The following is an 18,033-nucleotide window of genomic DNA, read 5'->3' as shown; positions in this document are numbered from 1 at the left end:
AACGTGGAAGGTTTATCCGAATGAGGGAATTGAAAGGAGCAAAGGCAGGGGGCAGTCAAGCCGACAAACAAGAAAAGAACATTAAGAGGAGATTACTAAAAAAAAAATTCAAGACAATTAGCACTTCTTCAAATGTATCCGGCGCACAAAGCCAGCCAGGAAAGCCGCTGGGCCTTTGGGGAACACGGGTTGCTCGAGGAAGAAACTTGTTCAGGATGGTGAAAACCAGGGGTGATTGCAAAAAAAAAACCTGGAATATCTCCCCAAATTGGGTGAGCGAGCATCAACGTGGTCAATTATATTTTGTGCAAGTAAGCATAAGGTGATGCACCTTGGGGAGAGGAAAATCTAACTCTACATCGATGCTGCTAACGGGGTCTGGACTGGCTAGGGCTAAGAGGGGGACACGTCTTGTTTGTTTTAACCAAGGGTGGCCAAACGGTGTCTCGCCATGGTCTTCTCTTTGGCCAGCCCTGGTTTCAACTAAGAAGAGGAGGGCCCTTCTTTGATCGTTAGAAGACGGACAATTCAATTAGCACTGATCTCTTGGCATGGCAAGGAGCTACTAGTTGCCGGACACCCGTTAATAGCTTGTTAGTTTAAACGTAGCCAGCAAGGGAAACGAATATTTAGTTTTTGTGCTAATAAGAAGAATGGGGTGGATCCAAAAGGCGGCATGCTTGCCTTGAAGGGAAAGGTGGAGGCTTTAAAGCAGGGGTAGTCAAACTGCGGCCCTCCAGATGTCCATGACTACAATTCCCAGAAGCCCCTGCCAGCGAATGCTGGCAGGGGCTCCTGGGAATTGTAGCCCATGGACATCTGGAGGGCCGCAGTTTGACTACCCTTGCTTTAAAGTCTAGCATGGAGCCAAAAGGGCTTCAGAATGTCAGCAGAGCCCTGCAGGACCAGATAGGCTTGTCCGTCTCCCACAGCGTCAGCCAATGGCTCTGGAGGACCAAAAACAGGGCACGGAGGTCGAGGCCTTCTCCTGATTTGGCCTCTGAGCCCTGGGATTCAGAGGTTGGGATTCAGAGGTTGAATCCAGCTGTTCTACGGCATCCCAACATGTTTAGCCCCTGGAGTGTGGTGCCACGGGACCCTCTCCCTGCCTCCTCATCTCGTACTTGGTTCTCGCTTCACGATTCGCCGCCTTTCCTTTGAGGAAGTTATTTATGTGTCGCTGGGCCAAACAGAGAGCTTGAGCTCTGAGCACCGGGTGTGTTTGCATCCTTTAGAGCCCGGGACCCACAGGCCCCGCAGCCAGCAGCCGGGGAGTGCAGGGGAGGGAAGAGGCCTCTCGAATCCCCCAGACAACAGCCTTGCGGGCTGCCTTTCCGTTTGCAGGGTTCCTTCCCCTCCCTCTGGGGTCTATGGCAGCACACAGCTGGTGGAGAGCAGTCTGGCCCCTGCCAGAGGCAGCAGAGGGCTCCCTGCCAAGGAGAAAGGGCCGCCAACCCCCCCCCCCCCAGCCTTGGCAGCAGAGAGTGCCCTGGAGTGCCAGGGACGCCTCTCGAGGACCAAATGTTCTCTCCCGGAGCTGCGGGCTGGGCTGCCCCCGGGCAGAGCCTGCTGCTGCTCCAGTCTCCCCAAATGGCCAGCCCCCCGGGGGCAGCACAGGCCTCTCAGTGAGCCGGACAGACAGCTCCACCACGGCCCCCCCAGTCCCCCTCCACATGTCCCCAGTTTGGGGCCTGGAGATCCCCTGGAAATTGCAGCTCATTTCCAGACCACGAAGTTCTGTTCCCTGGAGAAGATGGCTGCTATGGAAAAGGGGGCTCTGTGGCATCAGACCCCACTAAGGGGACCTCCCTGGGCTCCATCCCCAAATCCCCAGGGGGTTCCCAACCTGGATTGGGCCACCCTACTGTAGCTGGCCACACTCCCAGGAGCCAGCCTGGAGGAGGGGCTGGGAGGGCGGGCTTCTAGCCTGGCGAGATGGGTTTGATTCCTGCTCCTCCTCCACATGCAGCCAGCTGGGTGACGCTGGGCTCAACACAGCACTGAGAAAACTGCTCTGACCAAGCAGGAATCTCAGGGCTCTCTCAGCCTCAAGGAAAGCCTGAAGAAGTCCCAAGCAGTTTAGAAACACCTTTCGCTTCTTCACCCCACAACAGATACCCTGTAAAGTCAGGCTGAGAGACTTCTAGGAGAACTGCTTTGCCAGAATAATTCTAAGAGAACTGTGACTGGCCCAAAGTCACCCAGCTGGGTGCCCGTGGAAGAGGAGTGAGGAATCAAACCAGTTCTCCAAGAAAGGTTTTTTTTTTATACCCCGCCTTTCACTGCCCAAGGGAGTCTCCAAGGGGCTTCCAGTCGCCTTCCCTTTCCTCTCCCCACAACAGACCCCCTGGAGGCAGGAGGGGCTGAGTGATCAGAGACCACCTGTCTTCAACCTCCATGCCCCAGCAGCTCTCAACGGAGTTGCCCTCTTTTGGGATGGGAAAATCCCAGAGACCTGAGGGATGAGAGCGGGGGGTGGGGGGTGGGTTGTGGCTGCAACAGAAATGGCCCCTCCTCCTGCTCGCTGCCAGCCAGACCTTTGGGATTCACCCCGTAAAGCCGATGAAAACCAAAAGCATTGGGGGAAATTCTCCGTCCCTCCAAGACAGGTCGCCCACCTACCTCCTCTGCCATGGATTTCAGCCTGGAGAGCCAGTCTTCCGCCTGATCCAGCACCACCTGCAGGTCAGAATCTCCGTGCTTCAGCCTCAAGGCTGCCTGGGTGATCTGCCTCAGGTGGGTGGTGCGGAAGTGGTGCAGGTAGTGGTCCAAGTGGGTGCCGGAGGGCTTCTGGGCAACGTCCACCAGCGGCTGGCTGAGGGAGGAAACTGCAGCTATGGATTGCACCCGCAGCCCTTGCTTGTCCCGCCCAGAGAGAGAAGGACGGAGCAAACCAGTGGGCTGCCTGCCCCCAACGCCTCCCAGGCTCCTTGACCCGCCACAGATGACCTTCATTAGGGGAGTGGAGGCACCCTGACCTTCGCCCTCTTGCACCCATAAATACAATAGAGACTGCTGGGGTTGAAAGGTACCGGAACAATGGCCTTCCCCAGCAGTCTGCAAAATCATGGAATCCTAGAGTGGGAAGGGGCCATAGAGGCCATCTAGTCCCACCCCCTGCTCAGGGCAGGGTCAGCCTCAAGCATCCAGGAGAAGGATCTGTCCAGCCGCTGCTTGAAGACCCCCAGTGAGGGGAAGCTGCCCACCTCCCTAGGCAGCCCCTTCCACTGCTGGGCAGCTCTAGGTTGGAAAATTCATGGAGATGTGATAGGGAATTTGTGGAAGGTAGATTTGGGCAGGGGAGGAACCTCAGCAGATTAGAAGGTTGTAGCCCATTTAGGGAGGTACATGGGACCTGGGGGGGGGGCCTGGAATTATCGCTCATCTCCAGGTGACGGAGGTCAATTCCCCTGGAGAAAATGGCTGCTTCGGAAGATGGGCTCCCTGGGGGTATACCTCCCTGAGGCCCCATGGCAGATCCTGCCCATTCTCAGCTCCCCCTCCCCCGAAGTCTCCAGGTACTTCTCAGCCCAGAGCTGGCCTCCTCAGGTCCCTTCCGAGCCTCCCTTTCATCTAGGGGGGGCTTTGCTCTTTGCAGCCTGCAGATCAGAGGCCCTTCCAGGTGTGGTCTGGGAAGGAGGTGGAGAAGCAAGCCATGCAGGCCAGGAGTGGTGCTCAGTGTGGTGGGGAAAGGGGGGGGGGAGCATTCGTCTCCCATTCTTGAAAGGCTCTCCTGGGGCAAAAGGGAAGCTCTGCAGGATGCAGCCTGACAGAGTAAGCCCCATTGGTGCAAATGGAAGCTACGGCTGTGCAGGCCGGCTTGGGGTTGCCCTGGCCTCTCCCAAATGTCCTTTCCTTTGTAGTCACGTCACACAGTCAAGGGCTTTTAGCCATGAGCGGCTCTCCGACTCAGCCCTGCCAGGCCCAGCCTGTGAGGATGCTTGGCTGCAGCTCCAGCTCCAAGTGAAGTCTATCTGAGCAGCATCCCCCTGGCCGTCTGCTGGGAACCTGCAGGACAGCTAAGTCCGGCTTCTGCTTCCACGGCCAGGCAGCTCCTCCTCCTCCCCCTCCTCCTCCCCCTCTGCCGCCAGGGCTGCTCCGTTCCTGGCCTGCACAAACCACCGCTTTGGAAGAGTCCTGCATTGACATTTCCCCACCGTTTAATTGGGTTTTTCTTGGAGGGAGCCTCACCTCTGGGAAACGCCAGTCCTGGGACTCGCCCCAGGTCACGTCTGGCACACACAGAAGCCGAGCCATGCTTATGGCCCCGGGAAGGAGTCTCTGCTCTAGGCGAGCTCACCGTAAAGGAGAGGCTGGGGGGGGGGGAGGGAGGGAGGCGGGAGGCCGAAGCGGTTCCTTCGGGGAGCTCCGAAAAGAAATAAACAAGGTGGAAAGAACATCCCCGTTTCCCGCACGGCGGCCGGTGTGGTTTGGCAAGTGAAGGCTGGCGGCTTCATTCCCTCACCTTGGGCAAGTGACAGAGGGAGGAGTTGGGGCTGCCAACCTCCAGGTGGGGTCTGGAGCTCTCCCAGAATATCCAGTGGCCTCCACACCACAGAAGAGCAGCAGCTGGGGAGGGGGGCTGTACGGCATGCCATCCCACTGGGGCCCTTTCCCTCTCCTCCCCAGCCCCCACCCCCAAATCTCCAGGAGTTCCCATCCTGGAGGTGGCAACTGTACGGAAGGCGCATCTCTGCTGTGCCAGCAAGACCAATCCCACGCAGGGGCAGCGACGGGCAGAAGGCGAGCGGCCGCTTGAGTCTGGGTGGAGCGGCAGGAAAGAGCCAGAGTCCAGCAGGGGCCCCATAAAGACTGGGGGGCAGAGACTCCCCAAAGCTCCCTCCCACCCCCACATGTGTTAGCCCCCACAATGGGCATCCACACAGCCCACTGAGGGCCAAGCGGGAGCCTGCTTGGGGCAACACAGCCAGGGGGTGCCCCCGCACCCTCCCCCTTTATGGTGCCCAACCTCCAGGTGGAAACGCTAGAGAAATTGTCCACGGGTCAAATGGAAATTAGCAAGCGATCCCACAGGAGGCCCCCCAGAAGCTTATTTCTTAAAGGAAGGGGGGGGTTATGGGATTATGCGCCCCCTGAGATTATGCGCCCCCTGAGCTCTGGGATTATGCACCCCCTGAGCTCCCTCCCCTCTTACTTCTCCTTCTGCCTTCCTGAGGCTCTGCCCCAGATCTCCTGGAACTTCCCAAGGCCAAGCCAGCACCCCGACCCCACTTCCAAGAGGGGAGGCCTTCCAGAGATCCCCCTGGGCGCCCCGCTTTCTTGGTGCGAGTCGGAACCAGCTGCTAATGGCACCGCTGAATGGGCTTAATGGGCAAGCTGGGAATCCACACAACTCACCAGTGTCCCCCAGCTGGCCTTGCCAACCTCCAGGTGGGGCCTGGAGTTCTCCTGGAATTATATCTGCTCGCCAGACAGATCAGTTCCCCAGAATGGCAGCAACAGAAGGCAGGCTGCACGGTATGGCATAGATTCGGGGTGAAATCACTCCCCAGATCCCCCCCCACAAGGCACCACCCCCAAAAGTCCAGAAATTCCTTGGCCAGTTTGGCAACCGTACTAGACTGCATCTGGAAAATGTTCTGCCGGGAACAACATTAGGCAAGACGCTGGGAGAACTGGGACTGGAGCTCCCCTGTAGGTTTTTTTAAGAGAGACAGTTTGGTGTAGCGGTTAGGAGTGTGAATTTATAATCTGGCATGCCGGGTTCAATTCTGCGCTCCCCCACATGCAGCCAGCTGATGACTTTGGGCTCGCCACGGCACTGAGAAAACTGTTCTGACCGAGAAGTGATATCAGATCTCTCTCAGCCTCACCCACCCCACAGGGTGTCTGTTGTGGGGAGAGGAAAGGGAAGGCGACTGGAAGCCCCCTTGAGCCTCCTTCGGGTAGGGAAAAGCGGCACATAAGAACCAACTCTTCTTCTAAGGGGGGAAGCAGCTGTACCGGCCCAGCAGAAGAGGAGGCGCTGCCTTTTGGAAGCCAGTTTTTTACCACCTGAAGGAGTCTCAGAGCAGCTGACAAATACTTTTCCTTTCCTCTCCCCACAAAAGACACCCTGTGAGGTAGGAGGGGGCTGAGAGAGCTCTGAGAAAACTGAGCTGGCTAAAGGCCACCCATCTGGCTGCATGAGGAGGAGGGGCAGGGAATCGAACCTGGTTCTCCCGATTAGAGGCCACCCCTCCTAACCACTATGCCTAGCTGGCTCTCGGTACGGATCAGGACCAGCCATGCTGCCATGGAAGGAAAAGGACAGAAGATGGAGCAGCTCCTGACAATGGACCGGGCCACTTCTGCCTGCACGCACCCTCGGGTTTCAGACCTTAGGGGCCCCAAGGCCCTTGGGAGCCGGCACCCACCTCCCGTTGCCCACATGGTGGGTGTCCGGGGCCCGAGCGAGGGCACGGTGAAGCCACTCTTCCTGGAACAGTTTGAAAGGGTCCAAAGGCTCCCTCTCAACACCTCTCCCTCTCAAGAGCAGAAGTTGCCCATCTAGGCTGCCCCACTGGCACCGGACCAAGTGTGGCTGCACACAGAAGCTCAGACCCAGAAGTAAACTGGCTGCTCTTCAAGGGGCCCCGGACCCAAACTCTGTGGTTCTGCAGCTTCAGACCCACCTGGTGGCCGCCTGAGTCTTACACTGCAATCTCCCACTCCTTTGGTTCGGGGGGGGGGGTGGGGGGGGGTAAGCAAGCCCCTCCATTTTACTTGCAAGTAAGCCCACCCACAGGGCTTCTGCCACGCTTGGGCTCCTGGTTTCCCCCTGAGGCCACCTTCAGGAGCTGGGGGGGGGCTATCGCTTTCCCCACCCCTCCTCAGCCCCATGGCTGCAACCGGCAGAGGGGGAAACAATCCTGGAGGGACTTCACAGGGCGGCTACGGGGAAGATCAAGACGGAGATTTCTCAGGCGCTTTGAACTTTAGACGCTATGTAACCGATTGATGACAGCGAGGCTGGGGACCGCCAGCCGGAGGCCGTCCCACCCCCCAAGCGAGGAGCCGGCCTCGGCAGACGGCCTGTCGGAACGGCCCGGCCCAAGGACAATGAGGCCCATTCAGGTAGGCCGAGGGGAAATTTATGGCCTGCCTCGAATATCACCTTTTCAACTCCGTGCCTTGGCTCGGCCACCTTCACGGGAGCTCTCGCCAATGGGCGACATTCTGCAGCGCCGGGGGCCCCGTCCAAGCCAAACAAACCTCGCAATGAAAGCCGCAGAGAGGCGGGCGGGCGGGCGGGCGGCCTCCGAGGCCCGTACCTGCAGTCCACGATGATCTCATCAATCAAGCGGGCGACCAGGGTGTCCAAGTCAAGGGCTGAGCACTTGGCTTGCAGGGCACGGTGGACCAGGTCCAGGTTCGCTTCCTGCGCAGAGCACAAAAACCACACGCGGCTTCACTCCCGGGACCTCCCTCATTCCGGCCGCCCTTGCGGTCTCGAGCGCCAGGCCAAGGGGTCCTCGGACGGCCACTCGCGGGTCAAGGGCAGAAAGAGCTCTGCTCTCTCTCAAGGGCGGCCGGCCGGACACCGTGAGGGGCGCTCCTGCTAGCCCCACCCCAGCCACCCCCTGGGGCCCTCGGTGCAGTAGACCTACGATGCAGGGGAGCTGAGTCCAGGTGGGCCGTTCCTGAAAAATCACTCTGAAAGCAACCACTCCTTCCCCCCGCTCGGCTCAAAGCCAGGGCAGGTTTCCTGTTGTCTTCCGGAATAAACCGAAGACACAAATGGGCTCCGACCCGGTCACCTACCAGCCGGTTTCTGCGCTCTATAGAATCAAGGTGATGCCTGAACCTCTTCAGGATGCAGGGGGGGGGGGTGGAGATCCCTCAGTTTGCACCCAACTGGGCCTCATGAGTGGCGGCCTCTAATCTGGCGAGCCATGACCGATTCCCCACTCTTCCTCCTCCACATGCAGCCAGCAGGGTGACCTTGGCCTCCTCACAGTTCTTTTAGAGCTGTTCTCATAGAACAGTTCTTCCCAAGCTCTCTCAGCCCCACCTACTTCACAGGGCGTTTGTGATGGGGAGAGGAAGGGAAGGTGGCTGTCAGCCACTTGGAGACTCCTTCAGAAAGGGGAAAGCGGGATCTAAAACCAACTCTTCTCCTCCTCTCCTTTTTCGGGCTCTCAGAAGCCAGGGGCTTACCAGACCCGGGGAAACTTGCTGCATGGAGGCCAGGCAATGGCAAAGACCTCTGTGTGCCTTTTGCCGTGTCCTGGACGGCCCAGGAGAGCCCAGCCTCACCAGATCCCTGAAGCTAGCCAGGGTCAGGCCGGATGGGAGGCGCCCAGGAAGGGCAGGGCTGCTACGCAGAGGGAGGGCATGGAACGCCACCCCTGCGGGTCTCCTGCCCCGGACCCCTCCAGAAATTCTTCCCACCCGCCGGCCCAGCAGGACTGTGCTCTCCTCCAGGACCACAAGGGGGCCCAAGCAGGACATGCAGGCAGGGCAGGAGAGGGCTGCTTCGGGGGGCCGCCAGCCAGGGCCGGCTTTTCCCCCAAATGGAGGAACCCGCTTGCCAAGGGCCAATGGGGTCGAGCTCAGCCTGGGCAGGATTGCGTTGCAGACCGCTTGGGGCCAGCGGGACACGCGGATCAGCCCAAGTGGCGATTCCCGCCTCCCCCTCCCACAACACGTCCGAAGAGCTCCACTCACCAGGCGATCCGCAGCCCCAGCCAGCAGGTTCTGCACGTCCGTCCGGTGGCTGATGTCTTCCCAGTAGGAGGAGAGCACGACCACGGGCTTCACGTTGCCCCACGGCAGGTAGTAGTACTGGCAGCCTGCCAGGGAGACACCGGAGGGCTTCAGCCAGCCGCCCCACGACCAAAACCCATCCCCCGAGTCCTGGCCTGGGAGCTTACAAAGGATGCCCCTGCACCCCAACATGCTGAGCCCTGGGCCGGAGAGGGTGCCAAAAGGCCAAGGCCAAAGCCGCAGCATCAGGTGTGTGCAGGCCCAGGTCTCTCCTGAGGAGGGTGGGCTCTTCCTTCCCTCGCTACCGTGCCTGAGGGCTGCTGCTGAGACCCCTGCTCTGAGGGGGAGTCACGATGGGGCCACCTTTAGGATTCTTCAAAAGAGCACTGGACTGGGAATGCAGAAGAACCCCGCTTTCCCCTACCTGAAGGAGTCTCAAAGTGACTAACTATCACCTTCCCTTCCTCTCCCCTCAATGGACACCCTGTGAGGAAGGAGAGCTCTAAGAGAACTGCTCTGAGATTATAGCTCTGAGAGAACTGCAGCTGGCCCAAGGTCACCCAGCAGGCTGCATGGAGAAGGAAGAGGAGGGAACCAGACCCTGCTCCCAGGATTAGAGCCTGCTGCTCTTGATCAATACTCCAAGCTGGCTGTTTCATTTTTGTCTTCCGCTTTACAAAGATATCATTCTGAAAAAGATGTTCTTATATCCAATTTGAACAGTTGGTATAAAGTCTTGCACTGTGGAGTCCTTTTCCAAAGAAAGGGAGGGGAGAAGAAGCCGGGCAGGCCTCAGGCAGGGACCTCGGCCGAGCTGGAAGTCGGGGAAGCCCAGCCAAATCTCAGGACCCCCTCGTCGCCCTCCCGGCCTTCCTGCCCGCCCCCCCCCCTTACCGTCAAACACAGCCCTGCTGAACTGGGTGGTGGAGGCCAAGGGCAGGCAGGTGCTGTCGAACTTGTTCCCGTAGTTGCCGATGCTGACCTCAAATTGGATGGCGTCATCCACATCCTGCAGCATGGTGGCCGAATAGAAGGCAGCAAAGAGGCAGAACTTCCTCCTCCGCAGGTACTTCTGCCACACGTGGGGGGAGAGAGAGAGAGGGTGCAGGAATTGCCTCCCAGGGACTCTTCCCCTCTCCTTCGAAACTGCACTGCTTGAAAGATCAGGGCCTCCCTGTGCCCTGTGGCTGAGGGCATCCTGCAATTATTCTGAAAGGCCTGCCAGGCCCGGCCGGAGGCAGATCGAGAAAAGGGGCCCCCATCCCTCAGGCAACCACCCGCGGCAGGCCCATCATTAACCTGCACGTATGGGAGGAGGAGAACGGTGTGTGGAAAGCCAAGGCTGCCGGGAGGGCCCGTTACCTCCACCCGCAGAATGTCATCCGCAGGGATCTCCTCCACCTTCTGCTCCACGTGATCTGCCAACTTGGTCTCCAGTTCCACCAGCAGCCTCCCCCGATAGGCGATACCCTCTCCCTTTGGGACAACGAGAGCAGACGGCAGCGTGAGAAGAGATGTTTTGGGGTGGGCAGGGCAGAGCAGTGTCTCCCCACAACACCCGCTTCCAACAAACCCCGTTCGAACAAAAGCCGAACATCCCATGAACACATGACTCTTGTGTGAGTCCCCGACCTCATGAGAGGAAGGTCCGTACTTGTCATGGGGGGAACGAAAAACAATGAACTGGGAGGGGCGGGTCCCAGTGAAGAAACAATATAGAGAAATATAGACACACTGGGGAACCAATATGGCAATAAAATACCCAAAATGGACTCCTATCTTCAGTAATTCTTTATTCTTGATAATTTCACACAAGTCCCAATGTGTTTCGCCTTATAGGTTTTTCAAGGGACAACGGTGTTCATATTTTAGGACCGACTTTATAAAATAATCTCTTGACAGAGTGTAAAGCCATCCTAACAATAGCTAAATGTAGCTTGTGGCACTGCAGATGCGTCTTTTATAAAGTCGGTCCTAAAATATGAACACCATCATCCCTTGAAAAAGCTATAAGGAGAAACACATTGGGACTTGTGTGAAATTATCAAGAATAAAGAATTACTGAAGACAGAAGACTCCATATAAGTCCATTTTGGATATTGTATTGCCATATTGGTTCCCCCGTGCATCTATATTTCTCTACAGGGGAAACCAAGCCAGGGCAGAGCAACTGGAAGAGTTGCAGGGAGAACCACTTTGAATTGTGCAGCAAAATAATACAAATCTGGTAATCAAAGATTAGAGTATCCCTGCGGGTGCAGGTTCTATTTTGCCTCTGAAGGACCTGCCCAGCAGTTGATAAATGACACCCCAATCTGGGCATTCTCCTTGAAACTTTGCAGCCCTTCAGGAGTTTCCCTCCTGACCACAGACCATCCCTGTCAAGGTGAGGGAAGACAACAACACTGAGGCCAGGCTGGGCCAGAGGACAGTGGTGGTCAGCCCCCTGGGGCCCCCCTGGGGCACGAACAGAACTTCAAAGGCCGTCACTTCACCTTGCCCATGTTGAGCTCTTCATAGGGGTCCGGAAATCCCGTGAACTCTCGTGGGCTTCCGTACAGGTTGATGAAACACGGACCAAAGGTTGGCAAGAAACCCAACGCGTCATCAACTGAGGGGACACCAGGGAGAGAGGAAGAGAGAGAGAGTGTTAGCTTGAGGCTATGGAGGTAGTTTGTCAACACTCATGCAGGGAATCCATGCAAGGCTCTCTTAGCCCCCAAGAAGGCTCTCCCGGCAGCTCTCCCTCAGCCCCAAAGTCCATCTAGATGTCTCAGGACACACACACACACACACACACACACATACACACAGCCAAACTGGCCCCAAATGAGTCACTAGAGGGACTTCAGGCTTTAAAGTGGAAACAAAAATCTTCATAGATATTGAAAATTTCTCAAATTTCCCCTTCATTAACAGATTCAAATACTTTAGACTGTTGATAGTTGCAGGCAATTTCGAGCACACAAAAAGCAACAAGCACGTTTTAAAAATCAAAAACGATCCACACCAGGAAAGGTCAACCGACAGGCACTCATTCCTGAATTGAAACAACATTAGGGGACAGAGGAGAGGACACGCAGCAATGGGTTTAAACTACAAGTACAACGATATAGGCTAGATATCAGGAAAAAGTTTTTCACAGTCAGAGTAGTTCAGCAGTGGAATAGGCTGCCTAAGGAGGTGGTGAGCTCCCCCTCACTGGCAGTCTTCAAGCAAAGGTTGGATACACACTTTTCTTGGATGCTTTAGGATGCTGAGGGCTGATCCTGTGTTAAGCAGGGGGTTGGACTAGATGGCCTGTATGGCCCCTTCCATGGTTCTATGACTCTATGACAAATTACAAATATTCAGTTCACAGAGACTCTTTGTCAAGACAGCTGAGCAGCCATGGAATAGCTGGAGAATCCTGGCTGACCAACTCCACCAAGGATAATGTTGAGGAGGGCGTCCAAGAAGGACTCTGTTCTCCTGCTCTGAGCTTGGGGATTCCGCCTGGTCACCACTGCCCTGCAGTGGCCAAAGGAGGGATTTTCAGCTAGGAAAGTGCTTTGCACCAATAGGCCAGGATGAGTCATGTGACACTCCCAGTTGCCTATAAAAGCTTCCAGGTCAGGTGCACAGGAGAGAGACCAGAACTGATTGGTTGCAGCCTTGTCCTGAGTAGTATAAAAGCTCTGCCTCCTTGAAAGGTCCGTTTCTACTCATGACTGGCCATGAGTGCCCTCTGCTTCTCCCTTGCCTTGGAAGCCCCTTGCTGAGGTCACCATTAAGTCAGTCCTTGGATGGGAGACCACCAAGAAAGGCTCTGCAGAGGAAGGCCATGGCTCTGCTTCTCCCTTGCCTTGGAAGTTGGTTGTGACTTGACAGCACTTTACACAGATATTTTAATTCTAGTTTTAACTCTTATATTTTAATAAAGGTCATGATATATGTTAGGGGGGAAATGTAATGACATATCAGAATACAAGTGCACATGTCAGGGATATATGTTCATAATGCTATTTTATCATGCATTTTGTCAAGGGTTAGCTGTCTTGCAAGGGCAGAAAGGCAGGACACAAATGGTGCAAATAAATGAATTAATTAAGCAGACTGAGCCGCCGAAGCAGCAAATCTATAGAGGACACCCCCTCCCCCCTTTCCCCCTTCCTCCCCTCTCCACCTGCCACCCTCACATGCAAGCAAAGACTCAAAGAAGGCTCCCTGCGAGGCCAAGATCCGGTTCACCAGTGAAGCCCATGCCCCAGTCTCAAATTCCCTCCACCCCCCCCCCCCCCCGGAACAGACATGCACGGCCTGCGCAGGAGGAGGCTGAGTGAAGCCGCGTCTCCGAGGCGGCCCTTTGGACAAGGCAGTTTCCGGCCCCCAACCCCAGTCGACAATCTTAGCAGGCCCCAAACAACAATGCGGGGAAGAGGGGCAGAACTTCTCCAGGGGCCGTGCAGGGAAGAGCGGCAGAGGGGGCGGCATGCCGAGGAACATACGGGCGCCTGCTTTGGGGAACTTTGCGAGGGCGGGGGGCTCGTCTGAGGCAGAAAGAGACGGAGAAAGAGTCAGAGGAAAGCGTCTTTCACAGCCAGAGGCCATTGGCTGTTGTGGGGTTTCCGGGCTGTTTTAATCCCTGACAGTTCAACAGTGGCTGGCGTCGTCAGAGGCAGAACATGGCAAGGTGAGAATCTCCCCCCCTCCAAAGGGCTGGCATGGAGACGGTCCATCTTGCCATGTCCTACCTCTTTGGCAAAGAGCAATTCCCATCTTGCCATGTCCTGCCTCTGAAGATGCCAGCCAGTTACTGGCAAAACTTCCTGCTCAAGATTTTTCAAACAAAGCCCCACAGGCCTCATCCCGCCCCCCCCCCCCCCATTTCTGAGGATCCAGACTTGTGACAGAATACCTTCCAGCTCCCCTCCCGGGGCCGAGATCCGAGACATGCACAGGTAGCTGGTGCCAACCACGTCATTGTGAGTGACACGATCCCTGAAAGGGAAACAAGCATTTTTCTTGAAATGTTTTCAGCCACTGGATTGGGAGTCCAGGGACACCTGGAAGACCAGCCGAGTTCAATTCTGGGTAGAAGCTTTCCTGGGCATGCGCTTCTTCAGATCCTTCTAGATCTCAGTAGGAAGAAGTGTGCATGCGCACAAACATTTATGTCCAGATTGAGCTTGGCTGGTCTTCAAGGTGTCCCTGGGCTCAAACTGTGTTTGGCTGCGTAGCCGACCGGTACCCTTTGCTTGCACAAACACCAGGGCTTCAGAAACCCTCCCAGAAGGGCCAGATCCCCAGGTAACGTCATGCCCCAAGACGCGTTCTCAGCTGGGAAGTTGCACCCAGGGCTTTTGGGGTGGTGAGTGAGGGTGGAGCTCCTTTGACTTTGGGAGGGAGGAGCTGGTTTGGCACAAGGAGCCATTTCCATCTTGGAGTCAAGGAGAAAGATAAGCAAGGAGAGAGGCAGTTGCCGCACTAAAGAGAGGAGGGGTCCCCACCTCTCCACTTGCCTGCTGGCTTATTGATGTATTTAATCTCGGAGTGGGAAGGGGCCTCCAGGACGGGTGCCAGGTCCTGACTCCTGCAGGTGCTCCCTTCTGTGCCTGGCATCCCTTTATGCATCCAGCCAGATATTCCCAGCACCTTCAGCTTGTCCCTCTAGGACAGCCCAGACCAGAACAGGTTCTCCTTCCCATTTGCCTCTCATAAAATTAAGCCCTGCTTTGCTTTCAGCTCCTCATATTGGCGACTTCGTTTCGAACTCACCAGTCCATAACCCGGATCCTCATCTTCTCACACATGGAAGGAAACTAGGGAGAGGGGGAGAGGAGAAAAGGTCAGGGGACGCATGAGACTGCCCTATGCTGCATCAGAGCCCAGGTCCCTCAAGGCCGGTCTTGTCTACTCAGACTGGCAGCTGCTCTCCAGGGTCCTAAGTGCAGGTCTGTCACATCCCCTGCTGCCTGGTCCTTCTAACTGGAGATGCCGGGGATTGAACCTGGGACTTTCTGCCAGCCAAGATGAGGCTCGTCCCACCCAGAGGAGAGAACCAACCAAGGAGCCTCCAGAAGAAGCCAACCCCCTTTGCTCACCAGGGCAGGTAGGGTGATGCTTTGATTCCACTGAGGGTTGGCGGTCTTCTCCAGGACCTTGCTGCAGAGCTGAGGAAAGAAGGGAAGAGCCAGGGTCAAGACATCCACTTCATCGCTGTCAATCAACCCTCAGGACCAAGGATTAGCACAGAAGCTAAATCTGGAGGGAGGCTCAGCAGTCCGTGGCTCTTGGCGTTGCCTTAATGAGAAAAGCTTCAGCTGCCAAGGCAACCAGGGAATTTAGGCGGTAATTCTGGAAAATATATTTCCTTCAAGAAATACAAGCTACCACGACCAGAAAAGCTGGAGCTAAGGTGTTTTCTGTGGGCATATCCAAGACCTGCAGTATGCATGAGTGAACAGAATATAGAGAATGTCCTGCAGGGGGCATCAGAGTTGGTGTGGATTGAGCATAGTTAGATCAGGAACTTCCTGATATTTTCCAAAGGATCTCCTTTTGTGTCCTGACTGGCTGAATGGGAGACTTTGTGCTCTTTTGAGCACACATCCTCCCTGCTTGCCTCCAGAACAGCAGCTGAGCAGAATGAAGACACAGAAGAGGTTGGCTAGGTGTCTCTCTTCTTTCTACACAAAGTTGTTACTTCTTATTTAAACTATTTTATTCTTTTAACCAGTCTGGCGCGTTCCCCCTCTTTGCAGATTTAAACTCTGCAAACCCAGAACCCTGTTGACAGAGTTTTAAAAGGGAATTTATTTATGAAGAGAATCAACTACTGGACTTACCGTTTTGCCAGCAAAGGTAACTTCCACAAAAGGATCCACCAAATTCTTCTTGTTGCTGTCAAACCCAAAGATTTGCCTGACACCATCCAAGATGGCATCGTCCACTGGAAAGGAAGAGAAACCGGAGGGGGGTCAGGAAAAGGCTTTCTGCAGCGGAGGGGCTACAGATGGACCACCCGCCCATCCTTCAAATCCATAAGAGGGTCACCCTCAACACTTCGGTTATGCTAACAGGAAAGGGACCCAGCGGGAAACTGAACTGGGGGGGCTAGGAGGTGGTTTATTTTAGAAAAGGAAGAAATAGACAGAAAAGAAAGGACTGTTGATGTAATAATAATAACAAAGATAGATTGAAAAGCAACCAGATTCTCTCAATCTCCTCCTCATCTGAATATAACAGTCAAAGCTACTCTTTAAAAAACCCAACACACCCTCTTTTTAGAAGCATAGAACAGAACCCTAGAGCGGGAAGGGGCCATGAAGGCCATCTAGTCCCACCCCCTGGTCAGTGCAGGGTCAGCCTCAGGCATCCCCACTCGGACCCACTCACTCTGGGGCAGGTCTTCGGCTCTGTAGACCCGGAGGGAGAAGTGGGCCCCTCGGAGACACACCCCGGCCGGCCGGAGGAGGTTGCCCTCGATGTCGTCCTTCTCGTCAGCCCCTTCCTTTCTCTCCATCTGCCAAGCAGACGAAACGTCACCCGAGAGAAGGCCAAAGAGGAAGAAGCAGGAAAGGGCTGCTGAGAGCAGAGAGGGGCCTTGGAAGCAACTGAGCAGGGGCACGAGAAGGGACCTCTCCCCACAAGCCCCCCCTCCCACCCCCACCCCTTCCCTGGAGGCCACATGGCTTCTTTCCACCCCCTGCCCCGACCAAGAGAGCAAAGAGCAGAGAGGCTGGAGGTGACCCAGGTTTCCTCTAGCCCACCACTCCCCCTCCCCCAAATCGTGGCAGCCCCCTACTCACGGGTGCTTCATCGCCAGGCCCCAGGACGTGCAGGCTGGCCTTCAAGTAGCCTCTTGCGCCGGCCGAGAAATCCTCCGGGTCTGAGAGCAGCAGCCACTTTCGGGGGAAGCAGTGCCCTGGAAGAATCGTCCCGGAGATGCAGGACGAAAACCACACGGACACCGGCCAGCCCAGAGGGCCAGTGGGGGCCCCGTCGACCATCCCCGACGGAGCCTGGGGGCTGCAACAGCCAAAGCGGCAGGGCAACCGGGCAGATGGGGGCCCACACCATTTACGAGGGCCGTCAACCCCAGGGTGGGAGAACCCCAGAGAGGGCAGGGTTTGGGGAAGGGAGAGATCTCTGTGGGGTCCTGGGCCCCGGAGTCCCAAGCGGCCGTTCTCTCCAGGGGGACTGATCTCTGTGGTCCGGAGGCCACTCTCTGTGGTCATCCACTCTCTGAGGCCTCCACTTGGAGGTGGACCACCCTTAAACAAGGGGCCCCTTTCCTCTCAGTGGGCAGCTGCCCAGACCCTCCCTTCTGCTTAGGGTTGCCAACTCAGGGGGAAACACCTGGGGATTGGGGGAGTGTCCCTGGGGTCTCATGCCGTAGAGTTCAGTCACTTTCTCCAGGGGAGCTGATCTTGGTAGGCTGGAGGTCAGCTGGAACACTAGGCGATCTCCAGGCCTGACCTGGAGGTTGGAAACCCTACTTCTGCTCTTAAGGGTACTGCAGTCTGCCTTTGACTCTAGATGCTGCCCCTGCCCACCCCCAACCCCCAGCAACCAGACTGTTCTTCAAGAGCTACGAATTCATCAACGTCTTTTTGAATGGCCTTCTCCCCCCCCACACACACACACACACACAGACCTCCTCCAAGTCAGCATCTCTCTCCCACCCCATTTGAAAAGTCTCCATTTAAAACATTTGGGAGTTTCTGCTTTCGACAGAAGCAGCAAAATGCAGCATCCCAGGATTTCCCTGGGCTGTGGGACGCGTGTTGTTTCCAAGACACTCACTGGGTTCAGCATAAATTGTCCCAACGTCCATCTGTAAATTCAAACCAAGGAGCACTTAGGAAGTTTCTCGTGGAGTTTCAGAAATCTACAGGGAGCCCCAAAGCAGCTTCCGATCGCCTTCCCCGCCTCCCCCCACAGCAGACACCCTGTGAGGTACGTGAGACTGAGAGAGCTCTGAGAGAACTGGGACTGGCCCAGGTCCCCCAGCTGGCTGCATGGGGAAGAAGCGTGGGGAGTCCAAACCTGACCACTAGTGACCACGATGCCACATGGGCTCTATTAAGACTTCTGAGTAAATTTGCACAGCAAACCCCCACTCGTTCCAAGGGCTGCTGGGCCACCAGGATCTTTGGCGTCCATTTTCGCCTCCTGGGGCTGTTCTCCCGGGTGGATCGAGAAGCTTATCTCAGTGCTCAGAACAAGCTTGCCCTGCTTTTGCCAGCAGAGACCCACTTGCAGGTGGCAAACCAGCTAAACAGGGCCCTGACTGTGCGAAAGAAAGCCAAACATGCGGATCCCTTTCTGCAATGAAATAAA

General features: G+C 56.1%; 1 protein-coding gene across 7 annotated transcripts in view; it reads right to left on the bottom strand.

Annotated features, from left to right (window-relative positions):
- Positions 1–18,033, bottom strand: part of DYSF (dysferlin) — a 111,213-nt gene that overhangs the window by 75,663 nt on the left and 17,517 nt on the right. For 5 of the 7 annotated variants that reach the window (XR_013225005.1, XM_077301340.1, XM_077301343.1 and 2 more), the window contains 14 exons: positions 17,497–17,527; positions 16,500–16,615; positions 16,087–16,213; positions 15,537–15,640; positions 14,793–14,861; positions 14,467–14,510; positions 13,607–13,689; positions 13,197–13,238; positions 11,205–11,320; positions 10,072–10,185; positions 9,604–9,781; positions 8,671–8,795; positions 7,275–7,381; positions 2,623–2,815 (listed from right to left, as the gene is read on the bottom strand). Coding sequence is in view for 6 of the 7 variants with exons in the window: in XM_077301340.1 (XP_077157455.1) it covers positions 2,623–2,815; positions 7,275–7,381; positions 8,671–8,795; positions 9,604–9,781; positions 10,072–10,185; positions 11,205–11,320; positions 13,197–13,238; positions 13,607–13,689; positions 14,467–14,510; positions 14,793–14,861; positions 15,537–15,640; positions 16,087–16,213; positions 16,500–16,615; positions 17,497–17,527 (1,449 nt within the window). In the remaining variant the exon portion in view is untranslated. The remainder of the gene's footprint in view (positions 1–2,622; positions 2,816–7,274; positions 7,382–8,670; positions 8,796–9,603; positions 9,782–10,071; positions 10,186–11,204; positions 11,321–13,196; positions 13,239–13,606; positions 13,690–14,466; positions 14,511–14,792; positions 14,862–15,536; positions 15,641–16,086; positions 16,214–16,499; positions 16,616–17,496; positions 17,528–18,033) is intronic. The other 2 variants (XM_077301342.1, XM_077301346.1) reach the window with 1 other exon arrangement.

This window comes from Paroedura picta, chromosome 10 (genome assembly GCF_049243985.1).
Source record: "Paroedura picta isolate Pp20150507F chromosome 10, Ppicta_v3.0, whole genome shotgun sequence".
NCBI classification, from domain to species: domain Eukaryota; kingdom Metazoa; phylum Chordata; class Lepidosauria; order Squamata; family Gekkonidae; genus Paroedura; species Paroedura picta.
Note: the sequence above shows the minus strand (reverse complement) of the source record. Positions and strands in the feature narration are given on the sequence as shown.